The 25,297-nt window shown below is 46.7% G+C and overlaps 1 protein-coding gene across 1 annotated transcript; it reads left to right on the top strand.

Moving 5' to 3' along the window:
• Positions 1-1,839: 1,839 nt before the first annotated feature.
• LOC149331368 (endothelin-converting enzyme homolog) lies at positions 1,840-25,108 on the top strand. The gene is made up of 10 exons (XM_089557338.1): positions 1,840-2,167; positions 5,335-5,505; positions 6,728-6,959; positions 9,772-9,913; positions 11,669-11,818; positions 16,708-16,968; positions 18,087-18,371; positions 21,251-21,538; positions 23,742-24,050; positions 24,890-25,108. Exons 1-10 carry the CDS (start codon positions 1,840-1,842, stop codon positions 25,106-25,108), a joined length of 2,385 nt encoding a protein of 794 aa, XP_089413464.1.
• The last annotated feature ends 189 nt before the right edge of the window (positions 25,109-25,297 follow it).

Raw genomic sequence — 25,297 nt, 5'->3', positions numbered from 1 at the left:
GCGAGGGGGGGGGGGCCAGACTAACAATGATTCAGCAAAAATGAAATTGACTAAGAAAAACTGCTGAAAATCAAAACGAAGAATTGGATTGAGCAGGGTATGTAATACGAAGGGAAGATAACCGATGATCATTAAGGGCAACACCGGATTCCAAGAGAACGCAAGCGTAGAAGAGGGCGGCTGAAGGTTAGGTGGGAAGATGAGATTAAGAAGTTTCCGGGGATAGGCCGCAGCTGAAACAGGACACGGAGCGATATGAGTGAGGCATTTGTCCGGCAGTGGGCGTAGTGTGGCGGATGATTATGATCATGAGCTCAGCAAAAATGAGTAAAATAAGTTATTACCCTGCTGAAAAAAAGTTCTATGATGCAATAACCTCATAGATCATTCATCATAGAATATCATACAATCTGTATGACATATCATACAATCTGTATGATATATCATACAATTCGTATGATATATCATACAGATTGTATGATATGTCATACAGATTGTATGATATTCTATGATGAATGATCTATGAGGTTATTGCATCATAGAACTTTTTTCAGCAGGGTACGCATAGAAATGGATAATGATAGAATGTGAATTGTAATAAAATCGCGGTAGAATCGAGCTGGAATAGCTTTGCGAGTGAAAAAGAAATACTCTCGAATTTTCTTCTCATCAATCCGATCGGCGACCGCTACCCTTTTTAATGCAGCTCTTAAACAGGAACGCGGGCCGCTCGCGAGTGCGCGAGAACAGCAAGCGAACGCAGAAGAAGAGGAATCCAGCGATCTGGTACGCTGCGATTTTCATGCCGTGCTTCCCAGAGAAGCCGTGACTCGCCGCTGGTCAAGACAGACTCCAAGCCACGACAACCCTCAGGACGAGCTTTACCCATCCCCGCCTAGATACGTGAGTACATCGATTCTCGGTCAGCCTCTGCTTGCCAGAACAGCGTGTCACCATGCGCACAGTTCTGGGGCTCTATTGCAGCTCAAGGTTTTGTGTCTGTCGACAAGTCGCGGCTTGTGTCACAATTCTTTGTCTTTTCCAAGTCCCATTACTTGCACATGATGCAACTCCGCTGGGATCTGCGGCAAGATAGACCACCTTTTCTATACTAGCTACAACTTGGAAGTAGGCTCTAAGTTAGCAGATACTGTCGGCACAACACAAGCTGTTATTGCAAACGTTTGTGAGCCTTTGTGTAATCCGCGGTTTTAAATATGCGAACATCTCGCACAAATGATCTTTTCAAGCCTCCCACACATTGCAACGCAGGATCAAGAAGATCAAGCTCCCAGCAGTGATAGCAGCAAAAGCCCTGCGGGGCCTAAGGCGGGGCACCCCAGTTCAAAGGCTGGAGACAAGTGTCGAACTTCTGTAATCCGCAGTCTGGTGTTCGGCATTGCTAGTCCAATGTCTTCATCTACGACTCCGGGGACCAGCGGGGCTAAGTCAAAGGCAGCCCCGTCAAAACCCAAAGGCGGTATCCGCAGTCCGAAATCTGGAGTCCCGAGTCATGCGGCCGGAATCGCGAGTCCTAAGACCGGAGCCACTAGCCCAAGAGCCGGCGTCGCAAGGTCCAAATCAAACCTGCCGAAGACGAACTTCGATGTTCCTAGTCCTAAACGCGATGATTCGAGCCCCAGGACCCGAACTGCGAGCCCTATGACGGGAACCGTGAGTCCAAGAGATGGCACCGCGAAGTCTAAAACAAACTCGCCGAAGAAAACTGGCGCCATGAGTCCGCGACATGGTGCCGCTAGTCCACGCGCTGGGATTGCTAGAACAGGCGCGGGCGCCACAAGCCCGAAGGCTGGTGTTGCCAGCCCCAGGACTGGCGCCATGAGTCCAAAGGCCGGCGCCAGGAGTCCCAGGTCTGGCACAGCGGGTACAAAAAGCCCTGATCGTGGCGCTGCTAGCCCGATCAAGGCTTCACCCGCTGGTTCAGTCTCTCCCAGGCTCAACAAGGGCGCCACTAAGGTGAAAATTGGGTCTCCATCCCGGTCACCGGCCCCTGCCGGCGCCAAAGCCAAAGATGGGCAGAATGCCAACAGTTCAGAGCCGCCCAAGGGCCCGAAGAGCCGTCCTCTTGCCGTCGGCGACAGGCGCAAGTCGGCCATTGCTGCGGCCATGTTCAAGATGATCCGCCGCAAGTCTCTCAAGCCTCATGGTGAGTAGCCGGGGACAATATATCTATACTGCGTGGCTTTAGCAACGCTTGTAGTGCTGGTGCCCTTAGTTCGGGCAGGTGGACCCCTCGTTAGCGATTCGAAGGACCTTAGTGGGTTGTGGCACAGCGTCTCCGCAGGTAATGAAACATTACGGGGGACTGTCAGCGAAGTGTTGTTATCGTTAGCTCGACTGTGCAGAGGCAGCACTCTAACACGCAAAGGTGCGCAAACTGTGCGAACAGCGCAGCCTATTTTTTATGGGCGTTTGTGGGAGCAGTTTCGGCTTTGTTTGTACCCATGTCGAAAGGGATTCATCATTATCATTTCACAAGGAGGGCATGCACTGCGTCCGTCCACAGACCGGACATTTAGTGAACGAACAAAACTGGTATTCGCGAACTGACGCCTCGTATACAGCGCCCGAGATGTTTGCAATACGCAAGCTAGCTTGTGTTGAACATGCACCCCCATCGCGCCAAGTGTAACACACAGATTTCATAGTATTTGTCTATCCTTTCTTTAAAATTTGCACCCATTTCCCGACGCTATATTGATTTTATTTTCATGGTTTATGATATTACGCTATCTTAATACGTATGTACTCAGGTTCTCACTGCCATGATGCAAATCATTTAATTATAAAATTTGTAACAGGAGGCCCTCTAGACAGTTTACGTTGGTACCTTCTCTCGTACTAGAATTACACCTGAATACGTTTCTGTGAGGGCATTAAAAAAATGAAAGATGAAAGAAAGTTGTAGAGCGCGTTCATCTGTACGTGTTTCAGTTTCCAAGAAAACTTTGACTCGATACTTGGAAGCTATACATGCCTTTACACCTACCACGGCGCTTTAATAGGCACAATCATATTCATTTTTTCTCTTTCATCTTATATTTCATGCGCCATTCAGGGGAGTGAAACACGTGACCTTAAAGGTGAGGCCGATATCATTAGAATCTACATCATCGACGCCCAGGAGTGTATGGCGATGGGGTCTAGCCTCAGAGATCCGCATGTTAAAACCCTTGACGTCAATGGAGCTAGTTTGTGAAAGCACTCAGTGGCGGCGAAAGCTGTTTTTCATTTTTTTATTCGCTACGAATTTACAAAAGTGCCGCCATACCCGACAATTCTGGACAAAAGCATTTTTGAGCGGGAAACCTTTTACCAATGAATTTTTTTTATACAAAGTAAGATTTTACTGCATCAATCTATATACCCAGAGGTCACCCGATGGCAGTGTTGAATTTTTTTTTTCTATTCACGTTTTTGTTATCGTCAAAAGCGTTCCGCCTTGGTTTTCTATGGGAGCCTTGACTTGTCGACGCGACCGATGGATGCACTTTAAAAAGAAAAATTTTGCTGCATATCAGGAAAATAGACCATTACCTTCGATATTTCCGTAAAAGTATCTTATAATGTTCCAATTTTTTAAAATTTTTGTCCGAAATTTTTGTGCATGTTTCACTGAAAGCAGCCCTTTTCATTTCAATGCGGTAATCGATCTATAAAGGCCAACTTCGAGCTCCTTTAAAAACACCCGTTAATCAAGAGCAGCTGGGCTTTTTTCTAGCATGTGCACGGCCTTAATCGCGCTGAATTGTAGCACCGAACTTCCGTCAGTTTCACACTGCATCGCTTGTGACACGCTTGGCTTCTTCCTCAATCGGTCGTCTACGCAGGCGATGATTAGGTCACGAGAAGGTAACGACAGTCAAAAGATGCGACTGCCGCAGGGCTTGGGAGTCTGGATTACAGCAGTGATTGGTCCCGGACATCACAAGCCAGGGAGCACTATTCCAGAACGACCTCCCCCATTTCGTTTGGTCTGCTGCTTGTCGAAGGCGTTAGTGTGGCTTTAAGCATGAGTCGTGTGTGCTAGATGTCTTAAGTATTCCCAATAGCCTCGAATAACAATCTATGTATGAAACAGATGCTTCCGCACCACCGTGACAGAGCTGCAATGGTAACGCACATTCTTCAATGCACGAGAATAAGTGCAGCAGCTGAACGAATTTCTTATGAGACGCGAGAAAAAGAACAGCAAACTAACCAGAACGTTACGGCGTGATTTAATTCACAACAGCCCGTTGTGAAATTCATCCGCTGTACCTAGCCCAAAATGTTCGGTTAGCGTACACGTTAATGTGTAATAAGTGCAGCAGTAACTCTAACTGCAATTTAACACGCTTGTTTACAAAATGTATACTACCCTCTTCAAAGCAGTTAGTAAAAGCCGGCCCTTACTACCTTTCACTATGGTGGTCGCTGGTTAGTACCCGGTTCGCAACTGTTCCTTAAACCTTAGAGTCATATAAGATAATTGGCACACACTATTTTGTGAATAGGCCGCCGCGGTGGCTCAATGGCTATGGTGCTCGGCTGCTGTCCCGAAAGACGCGGGTTCGAACCCGGCCGCGGCGGTTGAATTTCTTTGGAGGAGAAATTCGAGGCCCGTGTACTGTGCGATGTCAGTGCATGTTAAAGAACCCCAGGTGGTCGAAATTTCCGGAGCCCTCCACTACGGCGTCTCTCATAGCCTTAGTCGCTTTGGGACGTTAAACCCCATAAACCAACCAACCAACCTTTTGTGAATAAAATGGTTTTGTAATTACACATTTCTGCAGCGTCGTGCTGTCGGGTAGCCTGACCTGTCTCTTCAGTCGCAGCTTTATAATTAAGGCTACTCTCTTAATTTGGTTTAATGGGTTTAACATCGCAGAACGACTCAGGCTATGATGGACGCCGTAGTGGAGGGCTTCCGGGTAATTATCGACCACCTCTGATTCTTTAACGTGCACTGTCATCGCGCAGTACACGAAGTACATGCACAGTAAAGAAAGATTTCGCTACTCATCGAAAGAATGGACCATTACCTTCAATATTTCCATAACGATAGCTCACAGAATTTCAATGTTCCAATTTTTTGTACAAGAATGTGGGACATGGGTACTTTAGGTGGAGCGGAAACTACGATCACGATCCAGCACCTTTAACAAGCGTTCTATTCCCACTTGGTCACAAACGAACGATACACGCGTGGATGTTGTACCTTCGTGCTCGTAGCCTCAGGCCCAACGCAAGCAGTAGTGACGTGGAGTAGACAGTGTCTAGACTGGCGCCTTTGACTCGCTCACGTGTTTCGCTTTGCCTCTTCCTCCTAAGCTGGCGGAGAGGGCAACACCGGGGAGAGCTCGCTGAGCAGCAAGGACCAGATGTCCCTGGTCCTGGTGGTCACGATGGCTGGGTTCCTGTTCGTTTTCGTGATCACCGTGACCTTCTTCTACCTTATCAGCGGAGAGAGCATCCCGGAAGGTGTCGCCTGCATCACCGAAGGTGGCTTTGACCATTGCTTTTTCCCACCGCTTGCCATGTTATCTGCGTCATTAAGGATAGTATTGTTTCGTTTTAGATCGTAGTACAGACAAAAAGTAAGCATTGATCAGAGGCAATTCGCGGAAGCTTTCCCAGCGATAACTTTCTGTCGTCGGCATGCCCGTCGTATTTCGAAACGGAAGACTCTGAAATCCCTTCCAAGGCCAGAACGGCCTTGTGGTTTTGGCAGCGAGGACACTATGGAATGTGGCGATTGGGATCACGTGGTCCGGGAAGGCTTTGAGACGAAGTGCTCTTGTTTAGGGTGTCCAACTGGTATTGCATTGGCTGACGGGTTTGTTGCTTACTAATCAACCGACAGACGTGCTGAAGAAAGACGCTTAAGGAGGCAGATAGAACGAGGCACCTTAGTGGAAAGCTCAAGAGTATCGCTCATCAAACGGACGTTCTTGCATTTAGCCTCAATCAAAATGAGATGTCTTTTGCGGAGATTCGATGCAGTCACCGCGTGCCACAACCTGCGCAATTGGTAGCACTCGGGTTTTTTTTTTCTTGGGGGGGGGGGGGGGGGAGTAAGTCTTCGACTTTGTTCAGTTATTTGTTTATTTATTCGAGGTTTCATTTAAAAATTATTCAATTTTTTTACTTCTTGTTTATTTTTACGTTGTTGTTTTGAAAAGTATCTGTTAAGAGTATATAGTATCCAATCGAAATGGGCTGCTTTATAAATACATGCACAACAGGGTGATCGAGTGCATTAAAAAGTTTTCCTTATAGTCTCTAATCATGCTAATGAACAGGGGTTGATCTTTAACGACTTCTGTTGTGGCATGATGGGTGTTCGTTACTCAAATAAAATGCTTTACGACTGGTTATGAAGCCTCTCTGTGCTGTAATCAATAACGTCTTAAAACTGAAGCGCTTGCCGGAAATATAATCTGAGTGCAAGCAGTTGGATACTTTGAAGACTGTAGAGGCGTTGCTCCCCCTGGAGAATTGCTGGAAGGGGGGGGGGGGGGGGGACCATCTCATTGCTCCCTTGTTGCGGAGTCCCTAGAAACTGGCATAATCAGCGTAGCGTAGAAAATTTCCTTATGCAACTGTGCCAGTTATAAAAGGAAATATGTTCATAAAGCCTCGAACTTTTGTGGGCAACTGGGGCGGAAACGCATTTCTTAACGATGTTCATAATAAGGCGTTTCTATGGGGATCTGGCCTGCAGAGTGTGAGAAGGCCCGGAAATACCTGGACGGGCTCCTGAACGAGACCAAGGACCCGTGCGTCGACTTCTACGGTTACGTGTGCGACTCGTGGCACCAAAAGGGGATGAGCTTCCACACCGAATCGGTGCTCCATCAGCTGTTCCGGCTGAACCTCACGCTGTTCCACAAGCGGCAAGACTTCCGCAAGGACGAGCAACGTCAGGGCATGCACATCCTGGGACCCGTATACAGGCAAGTCGCTCCGGTTTCATATAGCCACGTGAGACGTCGAGTGCTCACCCAGGCCGTGAGTCAGAATGGAGAACCGGGACAGCGCGTACTACAATCGCCACTTGAGATAGACAAGTCTGGCTCATTTCAGTCACAAGCAGTGGTTATGGTGCTGGCCTGCTGAACTGTAAGACACGGTTTCGCACGTGGCCGCGGCGTTCGCAATTAAATGGCAGCGAAAGCTAGAGGCCCGTGTGCTGTGCGAAGTCAATGCACGTTAAAGACCCTGGTGTGCTCGAAAATATTCGGAGCTCTCCTCTACGGCATCCCTGATAGCATGAGTCGCTTTCGGGTGTTAAACCCGGCAAACCAAACCGAACCATCATTTCAGTCACAACATTTATAATAACGCTGCTTACTGTGGTTAGTTTCTTTAACATGCGCTTCGCTCCCACTGCTTCGCGGTAACAAAAAATTTACAATGTTCACGCCTGTTCTGTAAATTCCTTAATTCAAGAAGAGCTAATGTGAACATTGGGCTATCAATTCGAAAGAATTACATGGTCCATAAGCAAACAAATTTGGCGTTTTCGTCTTGAACAACAAAAGTTGTCCCAAACTTTCCAGATGATGTATCCGTTGCATCAAAGAATATTAAAGTCTGCGAGGAATGCGAGGAATTGAACCCAGGACTGTCAGATTCCGAGGCGAGCACGCAACTTTAAAGTTTTTGAAATGACTTGTAAACTACATTACAAGTCTCATCAAATTTTGCCTGAAACAGTTGTTTTGTGAATCCTTGATACCTCATTTTTCTTGATGTTTGGTTTTGGTACTTTTTTTTGTATTCTATGTATTCTTTTTTTGTTTTTGTGCTTTTTGTATTTTGTATTCTTTGTATTCTTCTTGCAGTCTCGTATCTTATTATTTCTTTTTGCTTCGTGCTTTTTGTAAACCTGCCCTAGTGTGTATATCATGATTAATTCTTTAGTCTTCCGCGCTCTGTGGCTGAACTGCAAATGATTTTTGTATTGAAGCAGCCAGTACCTTTGGTAGCTATCCGTCCAAACAGTGGTTGTGTATATCTTCTGTTATCGAAATACAGTTTCCAATAAAAAAACTCACAGACCAGCAAAACCGCACTTCTTGGCGAGCGAAGGTGAACCTAGCATAAAGTGACGCAAACGCTATGAGCGGACACTTGGGCCCTTTCGCGGCCGAGCTCGACGTTCCACACCTCCGCCATGTAGTGTTGCATGTAAAAAAAAAAAGAAAAGTGGCTGCGGGCATCGGAGTTGAAATTTTGGCCTCCGAGATTTGGCGAATGCGGCGGCCGTCTCTAAGGCTGGTGCGCTTCCTCGCTTTCGCTAGGTGCGCAGGAACCTAAGGAAGTGTCCTTTTTAATCTACTTTATATTACTCATGAACCAAGCATATGCATTGCCTTATAACTGTACGCCAGTGAGTAGGTGTGTCGTTAAAAAGAAAGAGAGCAGCAAAAAACAAAAACTAAAACTAAATAGACATAACAATTTAGGCATTGTTTAATCATGCCTATACTCAAAAGTCCAGCGGTAGCATTTTGCCAATGGCTTGGGCCTAGTTTGGAAGGAGGTCACCGTAGTGTCGAGCAGGCTCAATTATGTATGGTTCGACATTGATTTTGGTCCGAATCAGGTAAGGTCAAATTTCAGAAGTGGCCCGGGCCAAATTTTGAGACTGACCCAGGCCAGATTTCGAGGAAGTAGACGTTCTTTCGGGCTAGTTGGCTCATTTTCAATTGAATGCAGGACTGCGCGAATAAGAAAGGACAGAAGACAAAACTAAAACGACACCAAGGGCGCAGACTTGCAGCTGTTTATTGATGTGCGAATGCGCTTGCCTTTACAAGCGCGGAACAGAGGAGTGCAACCAACTTTCTCAATTTGAACACGTACTGATATAAGACAGCACTGTAATCCTATTTTTCTTCCCTTAGGCAAAAGGCAAGTCAAGAAACAAAATCACATCATTGTGTGAGGCCAAATAAAACAAGTGGCCTGTCCGGCGTTAAGTCGCTAAGAGCTTCATGCCAAAGCAAAAGAAAAAAATTAAAGAAACAAGAATCGACAGTAGCATTCAACAGGTAGAGAGGTAAAGGGAGAAAAAAGACGGGAGTTGTCATTGTAGACGGCAGGTGGAAAACAACAAACAACAAAAGCAAATGCGATGCTGAGGGATAAAAGCATGCGATGAAGTATATGAAAACAAGCATGGCAAGATACAAACAACAAGGAAGGAATTCATGGGTTAAAATTAAAACTCGATAAAAGAACTCATTTTCAAGGCTAAAAAGCAGCTGACATTCAAGCATGTTGGTGGTGATAAGATAAAAGCATGTGAAGAATGAAGAATTCCATGTAACACATATCGAGCGATATGGCACTCCAAGCCGTGTTTAGAGCATCTTCAAGGTGTTCCATCTTGTCCTAGAGGGAAATGCCCTTAGTACAGAGCTCCTGGGGCCTCGGTTACGAGCTTCACGAAGATTTGACTAATGTAGTTATAAGTATTCGTCTTTAGCAGGTCAGCCTGTTTTGTAAATGCCTCTGATTTGGCACCAGGTTACTGCCTAGCAGGGAAGGCCAGCTGTTCTTGATAAACCAGCCATTGATCACTGTTAATACTTTATTTTATTGGAGTTTTAAAGGCCCAAAGTGACTCAGTCTATGAGGGACGCCATTGTGAAGGCATGTGATGGACCTCTAGAACTGCGCCTCCAGCGAAATTTGGTTCCATTCATCTGTTGCCGCTCGTGTTGTTGCCCGCCAACGCCTTTCCGCCTGTGCGCGCAGATCGTGTTACCGGTACATGAACACTCCAGTGGCGCTGAAGGAAGCCTTGCAAGAGGCGCAGACAGTGCTCCTCATTCAACAACTAATGCATGCTGCCACCTTCTTCGACGTGGTGCGCTACCTGGTGCGGCAGTCCCTGCAGGTATGCATAGTCTTCTCTCTACGTTGCCCCTGAGATGGGCAAATGGCCTGGGACTTTTACGGCACTGTTCCGTTAGGATCTTTGCTCGGGGTTTCGAGATTCTAGAAAATGATATGGATACTACAGTCGTCTACATGCCTGACATTAAAAAAGGAGGCTAACAGTAATAGTTAAAAAACTAACTCAATATTAGTTAACCAGTCTGCAAGTTAGCGCGTCTTAACTCTATTCTCATGCGCTACACCACTGATAGTACTGGGCCGAAAAAAAAGTGTTCTTCTAACTGAAAAAGCCTAATTTAAAAGCTTTAGAACATCTTAGGTGAAACACCAGGTATAATTGAATTCATTCCTTCATTCAGTTGCGGTTGCATCATCATAATGGTGGCTCTGACGTTACATGTGGATATGAGGTCACCTGATCCATAAAAGTTGCGGCATAATATCTGTTACTGTACTCCCTGCCATTCCAGCTACAGGGACAGTCTGTTGTAGAGTTGTAAGAGTTATGGCAAATTGAAACGACGCAGGAGCGAGAGAATTGCCGCTTTCATATGCTTAATGTGTCCCCAGACACACTTCTGACGTCAAGGCTACCGTTAGGCTCCTGGAACTAAATGTAGATTAGGTAAATTTTACGTAAATATTCAAGTAATGTGTAGGGCGTGTATGAATTCACGTGTTAATCCCTATTTGCGAATGTCATACGCATGACTCAAAACAAGAAAAAAAAAGCAGGGAACCACAAGTATATCTTCCCTGCTTCTTGAAGCCTGCCATACAAAGGAAAAAGAGTCTTACTGAGACTATCCCAGACACGCCGTAAGGAAAGGGATCAAGGTGGGAGTGAAATAAGTAAAAGAGAAACAGACACCATAGGAGATGGTAAATTGAGGCTACTTGGTATTCTTTAACATGTGCGGAGTCCTGATATTTCATATTCAACAAGCGTCTTGTATTTAGCCCTCGTTGGACCAGAACTACGGTCAACGTTCGCTCTCTGCAGATCAACTGTAATATCGTGCGTTAGGCGGCGCTGGTACAAAATTTTCGACTAACACAGCACTACTTTCCTACCGATAGAAACCGAAATGGTTTCCGATTAGACAGGGGTCGAACAATGAACGTCAAATGAAACGCGCCCACAGAAACTGAAACGTTAACGCAGAAGCGCAAATGTTTCAGGAGCGGAAGAAATACGGCCTGGCTTCATTAACACTGCCACGCAACGGCCTTTGCGCAAAAAAAGTGCAATTTAGGGGTACTAGTTACCTCTGCTAAAATATTCGCGTTTTGGTGTTTCCCTTTTCATTGTCTTGTTCGCATTTAATCTGTTGCTGACTGTACATACTTTGTGAATAGCCAGTGGGCTTTATTCTAGATCATGCTATGCAACCTCTAGAAGCAAGATGTCTAGATGTCTCTAGATGTCTCTAGATGTCTCTAGATGGCTAGAAGACATCCTTGCACATGTCTACTCAGTTTAACTATGTTGAAACTCTACCACTTTTTTGTTCACATTAGCGTTCTAATGCTTAGGCATTAACGAGACAGTAACAACCTCTTGCAAACGAGTGGAACTTCGTTCTAACGACTCCGAAACTAGGAGTTCGATGGATGCTGCTAAGAGCCCAACTAGACTGCTTAAAAGCAAGTCCTTTGGGCCCTGAACTTATTCCTAGTGTTGCACTTGGCAGCAAACGCTCTCCCTCTCCCTTCATCGCAGTACTCCTTTCTCTTGTCTCATACATCGCAGCTCGGCGTCTATACACTGTTCCACATAAGGTTCATTTACGAAGCCGGTCGACCCATGCTGTTTATGCACGAAGGCTACACACTGGAGGGGAAGCTTGGCCAATCCTTCGACAGCGAAGACGCTCTCCATAACTTCGAGAACGTCCTACAGGTATGTCCTGCTTCCATTAAATGGCGAGGACGTCGATGCATAACGTGTACGAGCTTTAGCGTCTGGGGGCTGCTCATTTGACGTCAGCAGCCACGCTACAAGCGCCATAGTTCGCGCCGTCGCAGCAGCAACCACCGGGAAATTTGTCTGTAGAACTATACACGCTCACTCAAGTGCACTTTGAACGGTCTTTACGAACACATATTTACTTCTAATTTTCTGCCTGGTCGAACTAAGAATAGTGAAAGGTTAACGGCTGATCAATGCGACTGACGCGGGTATGACATACGTTAGCATTCGGCTTGAGATTTCATGAGTGCTTTTTGTTGACGACCTAAATTCACTCGTACCAATGACATTTCGTGATTTTTTGTTGCCTGGCTGCCGTGTTTCAAATCTCCCGCCGTTCTGTACAACTTCCGCCGTTTTCGTCATGTGGCGTTGGCGGTTCAAATCTCCCGCCATGCCGTGTGACTTCATGCATGCTGCGTTTAAATGGATTTACGCAGATTGAGACGACGATATACAAAGCACAGCACGATAGGCTAGCACTATAACATGCGGGCCGGAAAGATGCGCTGATGACCTAGTGCTCTAAAGCAGCGGCCAGCGAACCTGATCTCTACGCGTCACGGTGGGTTCGAATCCTGCGCAAGGTCTTAAGTACTTCTGCTACTTAAACTGATTCCTCGGAGGTTACTCACTGACAGACGACTACCGCAGGTTCTTTTGTGAAAACATTCCTTCACGAGGTCAAACCGGGTCACCAAATTTGTGTGACGCTTGACCTTGAGGATGACCTTGGCCATACCTAGCGTAGCAACAGCCCCACGCAGAAATAAAACAAAAATTACTGCTACTGGGATTCCGATCTACGGCGAGCCACTGCACTAAAGCAGTATGCTATGGTCGCATTCGACCACGCCTCGTGTTAAACTGCAGCACATTGTTCCACTGTGCATTACACATTGTCGTCTTCACCATTGTCGTCTTCACCAACTAATGTTACTATCCAACTGATATCGTCGCCAGACGTGCCGATGATTCAGCGAAGAAAAAACATGAGCCAACCAGGCTAAACACATGCTTGCGCAAGTTTTCTCGGTTTAACAACGTTAAAGCTCTACTGCTTTATGCGTTCGGATTAGCTTTCTAATGCTTACGCATTAATGAGACAGTAACAATGCTCATTAATATTCAACCAAGGGAGGCCAAACGGATACAGAGGCTAAACAGCTTTCACAGAATCTTCGTAGCTAGTGAAAAAATTTGTCCTCGTGCGAGTTAAGAACCCGGAACCAACCCCTGTCCGGGGCAGTTTCTGTGCCGAAAGCGCCAACTACGATGCCTTGCAGTTAGTAAGGTAAGATCGAATGATCAATAACTAGAATTAGGAACAGAGTCAAATGTTTTAGGGGAATCCCTCACAAGTGCAGTTGATTTAAAATAATAGAGCATCATTTACTAACTTAATTACTTTTACAAGATATGTAGTGCAACTTGGAATATTCTCCTAAAACACACCGGACAGAGAAGATAGTATTACAGATGCTGGCAAACGCAAAGCATGCGGAAAACGCACGCCCAGTAATTGTGATTAAAACACACAAGAAAATACTGAATTCCTGCCGGTGTGCTTTTCAAGCGCAAGAAAAAAAAAAGGCCTGAAAACTACACTCCGATCTAGAAACATATAAACTCGGGCTAAATTCATGCACATAGCGCATAGAGAGATTGAAAACATCACTGATATCCTTTTGCAATCAACTTGCAAAGAAGAAAATGATATTTCAGAGACTGCCAGCCGCTGCGGCATACTGGCGAAGGCTCTAGGCGGCTGAGTCTAAGAACGCAGGTTTGAATGCGGGCTTCGGTAGCCGCATTATGGAAAAACGCCCGTCCGCTGTGGGATTTCAGCCCAAGTTTAAGAACCGCAAGTGATCGTGATTAATCCATAGCCCGGCGTCTACGGCGTCTCTCATAGTCCATTGCAGCTTGAGGCGTTAATCGCCACACGCCATATTAGACCATATTATACCACACCATATTTTAGGGACAAATAGCTCCGGCAACGCAAACCTATGTAGCCATTTAAGTCATCTCAGGCTAGACTGATGTATACAAACTTTTAAATTCGTTGTTTGAAGTTGACGGTCGTCACAGACACCGGCGCAAAGGCGATGCAGTGCTCTGAGCATTGGGCTCTTAACGAGACAGCGTTAAAGACGTCGTCGTCGCCATCTTCGTCGCTAACCGTTAGCGAAAAATTTACGAAAAATCCCCAGAAAAGCAACCTAGGAGGTAGGTAGGCCACGTGGGTCACATCACCTTGCCTCGTCATCACAATCCGCCCACCTGATTGTGAGCAAACTGCCCACCGTGGCAGATGGTCATTAAACTAATGATTGGTCGCTCGGTAAGAGCAATCTGACTCGCACAGGGCCCACCGGTCGCAGCACCTGTCACCGCAGGGAAGTGGCGCATCGCTTAAGCGCTAAACCACTGCGCCAGGAGAGGTGGGATTAATGAATGTAAAGTACAGAGTCGTCACCATCAGCAGCAGCCTGACTAGGCCCACTGCAGGGCAAAGGCCTCTCCCATGTCTCTCCAATTAACCCTGTCCTTTGCCAGTTGTGGCCACTGTATCCCCGCAAACTTGTTAATCTAATCCGCCCACCCAACTTGCTGCCGCCCCCTGCTACGCTTGCCTTCTCTTGGAATCCACTCCGTTATCCTTTAGGACCAGCGGTTATCTTGCCTTCGCATTACATGCCCTGCCCAAGCCCATTTCTTCCTCTTGATTTCGACTAGGATGTCAATTCTGTATACATGAAAATTGTATACATGGATCAGTTAAAAAAGATTACAAAGGATATGAATGCTTCGGTCAAAGAGGCTAAATTTACCTACTTTCAGTCTTTCGACATGCGTATCCAGGATCGCCCTAAAGAATTTTGGCAGTACATAAAAAAAAACAGAAAGGATGAATTGTCTATCCCGCCACTCGATCACAACGGAAGTATCGTTCATGATAATCTGGAGAAAGCCAAGTGCTTTAACACGTTTTTCAGCTCAGTTTTTTCTGCTGAGGACAGCAATAGCCCTGCCGATTTTCGCCTTGCCTTGAACTGTACGGAACCCATGGAGAACATTGAATTTGATCAGCGAGGAATTGTGTCGCTCTTAGAACGCTTAAAAGATAACAGTGCCACCGGTCCGGACGGCTTACCCACGATCCTGCTCTCTTCTTGCGCTTTTGCGTTGTCAAAGTACCTTCAAATTCTTTTCACAAAGTCATTACAGGAAGGCTCCTTGCCTGATGAATGGAGGCTTGCTAATGTTGTACCTATACATAAATCGGGACCTAGGAATGTTGTTTCAAATTATCGACCAGTGTCCTTGACCAGTGTATTATGCAAAGTTTTAGAGCATGTGTTTTATACTAGTATTATGAATCATCTAAGTATACATTCATTATTAAATACTAATCAACATGGCTTTCGCAGTGGTTACTCGTGTGTCACCCAGCTTACCGAATTTGTACATGACCTGTCAAGTGCTTTAGATAAGGGATATTCTGTTGACTGTATTTTTCTAGATTTTAAGAAGGCCTTTGACGTTGTATCACATTCCTTATTAATACAAAAATTATACTGGTACAACATAAATGAGAAAGTTATTAGGTGGATAAAGGAATATTTGAGCGTTAGGCGTCAATGTGTTGTTGTCAACGGGAAACAATCGCATGAGGTGGCTGTAACATCAGGGGTGCCTCAGGGATCCGTCTTGGACCCATTACTGTTCATAATTTACATGAATGACATCTTTTCAGGTATTTCTTCATACATGCGTCTTTTTGCGGACGATTGTGTATTGTATAGAATTATTAACGATCAAGGTGACTGCGATGCATTACAACAGGATTTGTGTAAAGTGGCCCAGTGGTGTGAGAACTGGAGAATGCATATTAACTTACAAAAATCTGCACATATGTGTTTCACTAAAAAGAAGGTTCCCCATATTTTCACTTATAACATAAATAATAGCAGACTGCTTTCAGTGTTGGAATTTAAATATCTTGGTGTATATTTAACAAGTTCAATGTCTTGGCATCGTCACGTGCATTTCGTTACTGCCAAAGCCTGTCGTGTTTTAGGTTTCCTGCGACGTAACGCTAAACTTTTCCCTTTAAAGACTAAAGAACTGCTGTATAATACAAACGTTAGAAGCATACTTGAGTATGCTTGCACAGTCTGGGATCCGAAAACCTTGCTTGACGTTCAAAAGCTAGAAAGAGTTCAGAATTTGGCCGTTCGTTTTGTTTTCAATAACTATGGGCGATATTTTAGTGTAACGAGCGCGAAAAAATCTTTGGGTTGGGACTCACTTCAAAAACGTAGGAAAGTACTGCGTTTAAAATTATTTCATAATATTTTTCATTCTAGAACTGGAATAGACAGAACCAAATATATAGATTACGTGTCTTTACGTAGAGATCATTCACTTAAAGTTAAAGAATACAGGTGCCGGACTGACCTTTTTAAAATGTCTTTTTTCCCCAAAACGGTTTCTGAATGGAACAAGCTGCCTGAGGAAGTAGTGTCCATATTATCAAATGATTCATTTTCTTCCATGCTGTGACATTTTTTTTGTGTATAATAATTCCGTGTTCTTTCTATCTCATTGTTATCTTTTTTTTTTGTAACCACCTGCACGCGGTGGCATTTGTGTACTTTTTCTTCTACCCCCCCACTGTAATGCCAGCCAATGGCGCTGTGGGTATGATGATAAATAAATAAATAAATAAACCCATTACGCTATCGTGTCATACATTTAAGGTGAAGATGAAGTGCCACTTCCATTTTTTATGATTATTTTTTGCCGCACAGCTTTGGTTGGAACGCGACAACGTGTCGGATGCCCTGCAACTGCTTGTGGACATGGATGCCGCCGTCAAGAAATTCTTTGAAGGAAAAGAACCCGTTGAAAAGCAGCAAACGTTGCAGGCAACGGTACAAGACATGGTGGTTAACGTCACAGCCAACGACTGGGTGGCCGCCGTGAGCGACTCGCACCGTCACACCCTTGTCCTTGTGCCCACCGACGAGATCGTGGTCAAGGGTGCCGACATCTTCAGGCCGGCCATGCAGGTGAGTGATCTGAGATAGGCGATCTTCAGGTCGGTCGTGCGGGGACCGACGTACAGCTGGGCGAAAATTGTATGGGCTATTTTTAGGCTCACTCATGAAAAATTACGCTGGGGATTTAAGGCTACTTACGTGCTTTGAATCCGGGAGGATTGTTTCCGGAAATAATTGTTGTTTTTTCATTTTGTAGTTTATTTATTCTCTTCTTTTCTAGTGACACGCCTACTCATACATAGAAAAGTAGCAGTAATGCCATGCGTCCATTCCCTCTCAAAGACTTAAGAAAGTAGGGGCCAAATATGGTATTAATGTCCTGACTTCACCTCCCAATAAAGTGGGTGAGGTGGCAGCAGCGGTCAAAAGAAAGAAGGAATAGGCAGGAGCCATGCAAACAAGTTTGTTCACTGTAGGATTGGTGTTGTCTACCAGGTTTTTTTTGTCCTTTGGCCGTACGTACGTACGGCAAATAGGCCGGTGCATTCATGTAAGGCTTTTGAAGCACCAAAATTCTTTAAAATACTAATCAAGAAACCTGTCAAAGCGCTATTTCGAGTGTCAGTGTATACCATTCTTTGTTTGACACTGAAGTTTTGTTTTGTTCACAACGATCGCACTCAAGAGGAGTGGCAGAGGTGTTTTATATTTCTAGGAAAGTAAATGAATGTGTTAGCTTTATTATCCAGGAAAATGGGGTTTTTAAGCAGGGCTCAACAACGGAGATGATCACACCTGCGCCCACGAGGCAATTTTTAGAAGCAACAAGTGCATATCTGACAATATGCTTGTGCTCGCTTCATGTTTTCATTTCATTTCATTTATTTACTTTAAAGGCCAATTTCGAGGTATTACATAAGTTGTGGGATAATCAAATATTTTGTTACATTTTATCGCAATGATATATGAATTTCAATGTTGGAGTTGAAGGATGATGGGCAGGTAATAGCAGCAACAGAAACATGCTTGAAAAGCAAGCATGTTCTTTACACTAAACCTAGTCGAAAGTCAGCGTCACGTGTGTCTATTTTCCTTCTATGTCTTGTATCTGTACAGCTGTTTTTTAAGTAACCGTCAAAAATCAATTTAGCCGTTCTACTTTTACATGCGCCTTCACATGCTCGCAGCATGTGGCGAAACATGGCCTGAATGTCGCTACCTTCTACCTGGCCACGGTCTTCGAAGCGGACGTGGTCTACATATTGTCCAGCCGCGAGAGGATTGCTCAGAGTGAGGTTTACAAGGGAATGTATTGCCTGAGCTTCGCCCACAAGACTCTGGCTCTCACCTGGGCTTACCTGGCAGCGAGACACCTCTCCCCGGTCGGCAGCACGGGCGTCGTCTACAACATGCTCTCGTTCATGAAGGACATGGCTGCGAAGGAAGGGAGTGAGCTCCTCGGCTGGATGTTGGTACGGTCAAATAGGGCGAAGTGGGAGCGATTGCATTCAGGCGCATCTATCTACACACACCGCAGTGGCTCAGTAATTATAGCGTTCGGCTGCTGAGCCCGAGGACAAGGTATTACGTCATAACACAGACCGGTGCTGTGGCGCCATATGCTCTGGGTCGCTCCGCTCCCGCTTAACATGGACATGACTCCACATCAAGGCAGACCTCAAGCGCGGGTTCACACGCTTGAGAGGCAATATGAATATAGACAGGGCATCCACTATGCGGACATCGCAGGGCCGTCGCCCGCGGGATTCTACATGGTCACCGCAGTCCACCCCGGAACACAATGAAAAATGGTTGCGTCACTGTTTTGGTACGAATGTTGTGGGGAGAACAGACGCCGCATGGAGGTCGGCTAGTGGCGAGTATATATAGACGAACGACTTCTATTCGATTGTATACCAGGGATCGCTCTGTGCGTCATACGGCCGCTTACTGACGTTATCCAATTTTCCTTGCTACTGCTGCGATTTTCTGTAGCGTCTGCGAGTATACAAACAACACTAACACATACTCACCGCCGTCTTTTCTCCTAATGCTACTAGTAATTATTTCTCATTAAATCCGAACCGTAAGATCAGCCATCGCTGGGTGAGCGGGCCGAAAAGGCAGCAATATTCAATAGGATCCTGAACATAAAAGCACCGCTTGCAGCTCAAGGCCCCAGCCCCCAAATACCTTCACATTTTGGGGAATGAAATTTTATACTACTTCTCCACGGCGACCACCCTCGAGATGGGCAGCTGCCCTCCGGGTGGCCCCAGAGTCAACAACCCCCTTTTCGGTTGTGCATTCTCACACTCTCGCCTTATCCTCCTCTTTCAATGCTTACCACCTGGAGGATGGTTCCCTTAGAAACGGCCTTCCGACCTACCCTGCTGTTTCCGAGGTAGCCCTCCTCCTCCTTCAACGGTAACCACATTCTCGATGATTGTGGTGGTAACCATCATCTGGTTACGCATCCACGGTAACCACTCTCTGCAAGTTTCTGGTGGCAACCGCCTCCTATTACGCAATTCTCCACCATCGTCATGCCCTTTTCCTTCCACATTAACTACTCTCCAGAGGTAACTACTTCTCGGCTGCGGTTTGCATTACACTCCTCCTTCCTTCCGCGGTAACCATTCTCTAATAATGTATTCCTCCGTTCTTATCATGCCCTTCTCTTTCCTTCCATAGTAACCACTATCCGGGGGGTTCTGGTGCATGTTAACCACTATCTGTATATGTATTCCTCCCCTCTCGTCATGCCCTCTTCCTTCCTTCTACGGTGACCGCTCTCCGGGAGGTTCCGGTGCTAACCACTCTCTGGTTAGGTATTCCTCCTCTCTCGTCATGCCCTCCTCCTTCCTTCCACGGTAACCACTCTCTGGAAGCTTCCGGTTGTAACCACTCTGTGATTATATATTGCTCCGCTCTCGTCATACCCTTCTCTTACCTTCCTCGGTAGTCACCCTCCGGTTGCATAATCCTCCGCTGTTGTCGTGCCGCCCTCTTTCCATGGTAAACAACCTACGGGTGGATCGCAAGGCGACTGCCCATCGGTTACGCCAACTGTTACTATACTGCTACTATAACGGTGCGAAAACCGGGAACAGGAACAGTTGTCGCTGTAATAGGCACACAGGAGGACAAGGAACGTGAGACACAAATAGGAAGGGCAAGAAGAAATTTAAGAAAGAGCAGCTATGTAGAACTACTTGCATAATCACAGTCGCACGACTGTGCAATCGCAGAGCACCCGGGCGCCTTTTGCACCCCGCCGCCAACCAAACGCGCCCAGGGCGGCCACGATTTAATTCCGTGTTCTCGGGTTCCGCGAAACAACGAGCTAACCACTAAGCCATTAAGTGAGCCTTGCGGTTTTCTATATCTTTCTCTGACGTATATATTAAGGCATAAGCCTTACTTACCCCATCGGGCGTCACCCCGCGTGCGCGTGTGGTGACAGTCGACTGTACTTATAAAGGATGGCGTCCCCATGCAACCTGGCAGGTGGCGGTTAAATTAATGATTGGTCGCGCGAGGTTGCTCGGGGCAGCCTGGATCCCACAAACACCACCGGCGGCATTACTTGCCATCCCAGGGCACCGGCGCACCTCTTAACCGCTTCACCACTACGCCAAGGGTAATATGGGGACTCCCAGGGGTCTATGAATATTACAGAAATACCATTTCTGCACATACTGGCATTAACCCGCTAGCTATCGCATTGTACCCTTAATGCAGAGTGCTGGTCGCGGTACGAGAGCGCCTGCCTTCACAAAGTTAGCGCGAAGATCAAATGGCGTGCGGCGGCACCGCAGCGGCGGCTACGTAGAGTCATGCAGAGGTAGAATTGCGAGCCACGTGGCATCGGGTTGTATCTCGCCGCAGCTCGCGGCGAATACGTTCTCAAAGTGAATTGGCGCGCTGCGCCTTCTCCCACGTAAGCAGACTTAAGTGCCTTCGCCGACTTTTTTCAGTACGTTTTTCGCCCTCTCCGTGAATCTTTGAACATGTGCTCGCTGTTTACACTATTCAGTCCTCAGGAACATGTGCTTCTTGTCGAAACGTTAACTCTAATAAATGCGTACCAATAACGCTTAGTTCGAGTATTCCTCATTGATCATTAATCTTTTAGAGAACTGTAATGTGGCCTCCCTGGAAGCGTAAATTTCCGCTGCGGTCCTTTGCAACACCAAAAATGGGGAAATACTTTAAAAGAACGCTCTTCGTCTATGTCCAGTCCTTTCATATCTACGCGTATGAGCTAAGGGATACGGTGATCAATTTCTTACGTTGTGCGAAATTTTACTTGTAAACCCAATGTGGTCGCCTATTTCGGCGCGTACAGGAAGCCACGCGGTCAGCAGCGACTGACACGATATCCAAGACGTCACTGGACGTAATTGCGGGCGAGGCTTTCAACGTGTCCCGGGTCGACTACACGGGCCCCGAACCACCGCTGGACGAGTCGGCCTCGTTCCTCAATATGCTCGCCACGGCGCTGCGTCACCACCACAACGTTATGGCCGCGAACCCACCAACGCGCATGGAGATGCTCATCTCTGATCTCGAGTTCGAAAACGCCCTTTCATATATCCCCGCTAGGAGGACCATACTCGTGCCCACGGTATATCAGGTGCGTATGTGTACTACATCTGTGTCTCCTTCCCATTAGAATGACGCAACCTTAATAGTTTTAAAGACCGGGCTGTACATTACTTCTCAAAATCCCCTTTTCTGGTCTCTGCAATTCTTGAATGTAAACTCTGGTAGGTGGGATCCTTACCGAAATCGCCAGGATACCATGCATGCGGCGGGAGAGGGCTCTCGAGGATGCAGTGGTGCTGGGGTCACCAGACCTCGGCGGCTGCCAGCATAACCTCTTGTTACGTGAACGTGCGCGTTGGCTGTCGTCTTCTCAATGATAACAAGTATACTGAGGGTATGAAAAAAGGGAAAGGCAGCCCGGCTACTGTCGGAAAAGACTGTACCGCCCAAGGGGCAAAACAAGCTCGGCATGAAGTCGGCATTAGTAGGCAACCCGATTAAAGCTCCACGGGCCGACTTCGCTGAAATACCCTAGGCCGAGGTTGGGGACTGAAATCGGCCTTCCACAGGCCGCCTTTTTCTTCCCAACGTAGGGTCTAGCTGGAGCCTATACACAACCAAGCCTGAATTTTAATTGTTACGTAAGGGGCCCGAGATCATGTGTTAATGCCATCCCTTGTAAGAACCGATAACTCTGAGACCTCTTTAGTACAACCATCCGCCCTCACTGTCCCGATAACTTATAGCAAGCTATATTAATGCAGCTTTGTCTTGGGTACCTCTCCTTTGTTACTCGGGTAAACCAGAGAGCTTCGCTGGAAATATTAAGCAGTTGCTACACACCGGCGCCCAGTGGCCTGCAGCTAGCTCATTGCTTCCCAATATTCATTCATTCATTTATTGATACTGTCAGCCTTTCTCAGGCTATTACAGGAGTGGAAAACCTAATAAATTCACATTAAAAAAAATATTGATTGAATGAAGTCTTTTAATCACCCTCTGGTGGTTATTCAAAGAGGAGGGTAATGGCTTCACGTTTAGCTAGCTCATCGTGTGCATAAAATGTCAGTAAATATGTTCTTGATAACGCTAGCTTTCTCGCTCCTTGCGGTCCACCAGACCGACTTAACCTGGGAAGCGTTACAAAATTGGAACGTAGAGAAAAAAAAACATGCTTGCGCCGAGACCCCGATAACAGGCGATGATTTAAGCAGGTAGGCGATACGCACTACTTCAACGGTGGATGCTTACAGGGGAAGTAGGGAAACAAGTTAATAAAGGTTTCTTCTGCGGCAATCTTCCTTGCAATGTGGCTCACAAATACATGAGATCAAAACGATGAACAGCAAGCATGCTTTTCTGCAGTCGGGTATTCTATGCGTAGCGTGGATTAGAGCGGAAATTTTTGACGGAGGTATAGATTTACTAGCTACAATTTCATCACTTTCCCACTATTTTTTTTTTTTTGCGAGTAGTTCTTTTCCGCTTGACAGCGACGGTAATGATAAAACGAAAAAAGGGTGCCATTGCGATGCTGCCTGTCACCTCCGGCTGACTCAAACGTTAGCCACCACTGGGCGAGTGAAGGGGGGGCCTTTGAAGTCGGCAACCCTCTTCGCGAAAAGCGACCACCGCTTATCGCCCAAAGTGGAATTCAGGGTATCGTATTCTTATTTTGCTCACGACAGTACCTGACGTGTGCGCCCAATGGCAGAAGTCATACCATGGCTAAATGTTTACTTGAAAGAGCCTGAATGCACGAAGTGCGGCTGTTTCCCAGCAATAAAGCAGAATTAGAAACTATTTAGCTGGACTTCGTTCCCTTTGAAAGCTTTGCTTGTTCGCCCACGTCATGTTCTGTAGTCTGACGTCGGCTAACAAGCGTATATGTTAGCCCACGTTGCACACAGGACGCACTGTTCGCAATTAAAACCTGCACCATCTGAATCGCGCGCTCGAAGCTATAAGCATATACCTGAACGCAGGTTGCATGGTAAAATGGCGATGGCGCACAAAAAGTAGAGATGAAACAATAATTACCGCGGGTATTGTGCTCAAAGCTTCTGAATGTGGGTGTTCCATCAGATTTAAACGAAACGCGAACACAAGATCACCAAAATTTTGAACGGTGCAGAGGTCGTGCAGGCGAGGTCTATCAAGATTCGAAAAGAGCAGTCTACATGCCTTAGAAGAGAACTTCAAGTGTGCTAGTATTGTCTCCCTCAGCTAAGATGGTTTCTTGCTTTTCGTATTTTATTTTAAGCTGATAGCTCATGAACAAAACTCTGCAGAACGACCCGTACCTATACCCTTTCCGGGTGCCGGATTACTTCAACTACGGCACCCTGGGCGCATTGGTTGCGGTCAAGCTGGCCGAGATCGTGGGAGTCGGTGTCAAGCACCCCAGTCAGTTCACCTGGGACCAAGAAACGCTCGCCAACCACGCCAAGCTGCTTAGCTGTCTGGCAGAGCGACGCACGAGCATGGGCTTCGGGGACCTCGACCCTGCCACGGCTGGCGCACAGCAGACGCTCATGGTGACCCTCTCGCTGGGCGTTCGCCTGGCCTACTTGGCCCTCACGGATTCCTTCCGAAAGAAGGTGCGCCTCAGGCCCCGCAGATAGCTTTTGAAGAGCCTGCGAATCCACGGTATCCTGCTGCACGCGTTTTTAGCGCCTTTAGTGACTCTATGCCGCACTTCTCCCAGGAAGAGGAGTGCATACAACAGCAGCCATCAATGCGTAATAACCGCACACGAGAGATGGATGGAGGGATAGGTTTATGGTTTATTAAGGTTTACCGTAAGCGAGGTTTACCGTAAAGGGCGCCGTAGTGAAGGGTTCCAGAAATTTCTACCACCTGGGGTTCTTTAACGTGCACTGACGCCGAACAGTACGCAGACCTCTAGAACTTCGCCTGTATCGAAATTCGTTGGCAGCAGCCGGGATCGAACCCGCGTCTTTCGGGTCAGCAGCCGAGAGCCCTAATCACTGAGCCACCGCAGCGGTGGAGGGATAGGGATGGAAACAGTGAGAGGGTAAGATGAGGGATTCCTCCGCTGACCGCCCTTCCGGCCTAAAACGGTTGGAGGCCTGCAGTCAGGGTGGAACTGACATGGCGTGATATAAAGAACGGCACGATAGGGTAGGGCAGGGCAAAGCAAATTAGAGAAGTCATAAGCTTAGAAAAGTTGGCCAAGGCATAACAGTGCAAACAAGCCTGCCTGCCTCCTCTGCAGTAGATGGATGATCGATAAATTGCTGGTCCATAAGGAAAGCAAAAGGCCTTGACGAAGAATAACAAATGACGTGCTAGTAGGACCAGTGCACGACGTTCTTCGGCCATCATAATGTTTTAGCGTATTCGTAAAGTACAATGACGACTATTTTGTTGCTGCGCTGCCTGTTTTGGTGCATCAGCTTCTTGCGCTTGTGTGCAGGCCGGTACGAGGAAGGTGTTCAACGACTACCTGCCCGAGGCGCAGCACGTGTTCTTCTCACGTTTCTGCCTGCTCTGGTGCAACGCAGCTGAAACCGCCGGCACCCTCACTGCGCGCGAAAAGTGTATGCTGCCGCTGTACAACATGGAGGAGTTTGCCGAGCGCTACAGCTGCAAAGGCCACGCCAACTTTACCACAGCGGCGGTCTGCCATGCTTGACCTTCCGGACAATTTGATCACTGCGAGCACACGGCGCTGCGCGATAATATGCTAAACTATGCTGCACTGTTCATAGACCCGGCTACACTAGACACCACTACTTGACTATTACAATTCAACATTATAGCCACTACATATTAGTAGCAATATCAAATAGATGCCAAACAACACTGCACTATGTAGAGTATG

The sequence above is a fragment of the Amblyomma mixtum genome, chromosome 8 (assembly GCF_055824585.1).
Source record: "Amblyomma mixtum isolate Tamu chromosome 8, ASM5582458v1, whole genome shotgun sequence".
Taxonomy (NCBI): Eukaryota; Metazoa; Arthropoda; class Arachnida; order Ixodida; family Ixodidae; genus Amblyomma; species Amblyomma mixtum.
This window is presented reverse-complemented; position numbering and strand designations above follow the sequence as displayed.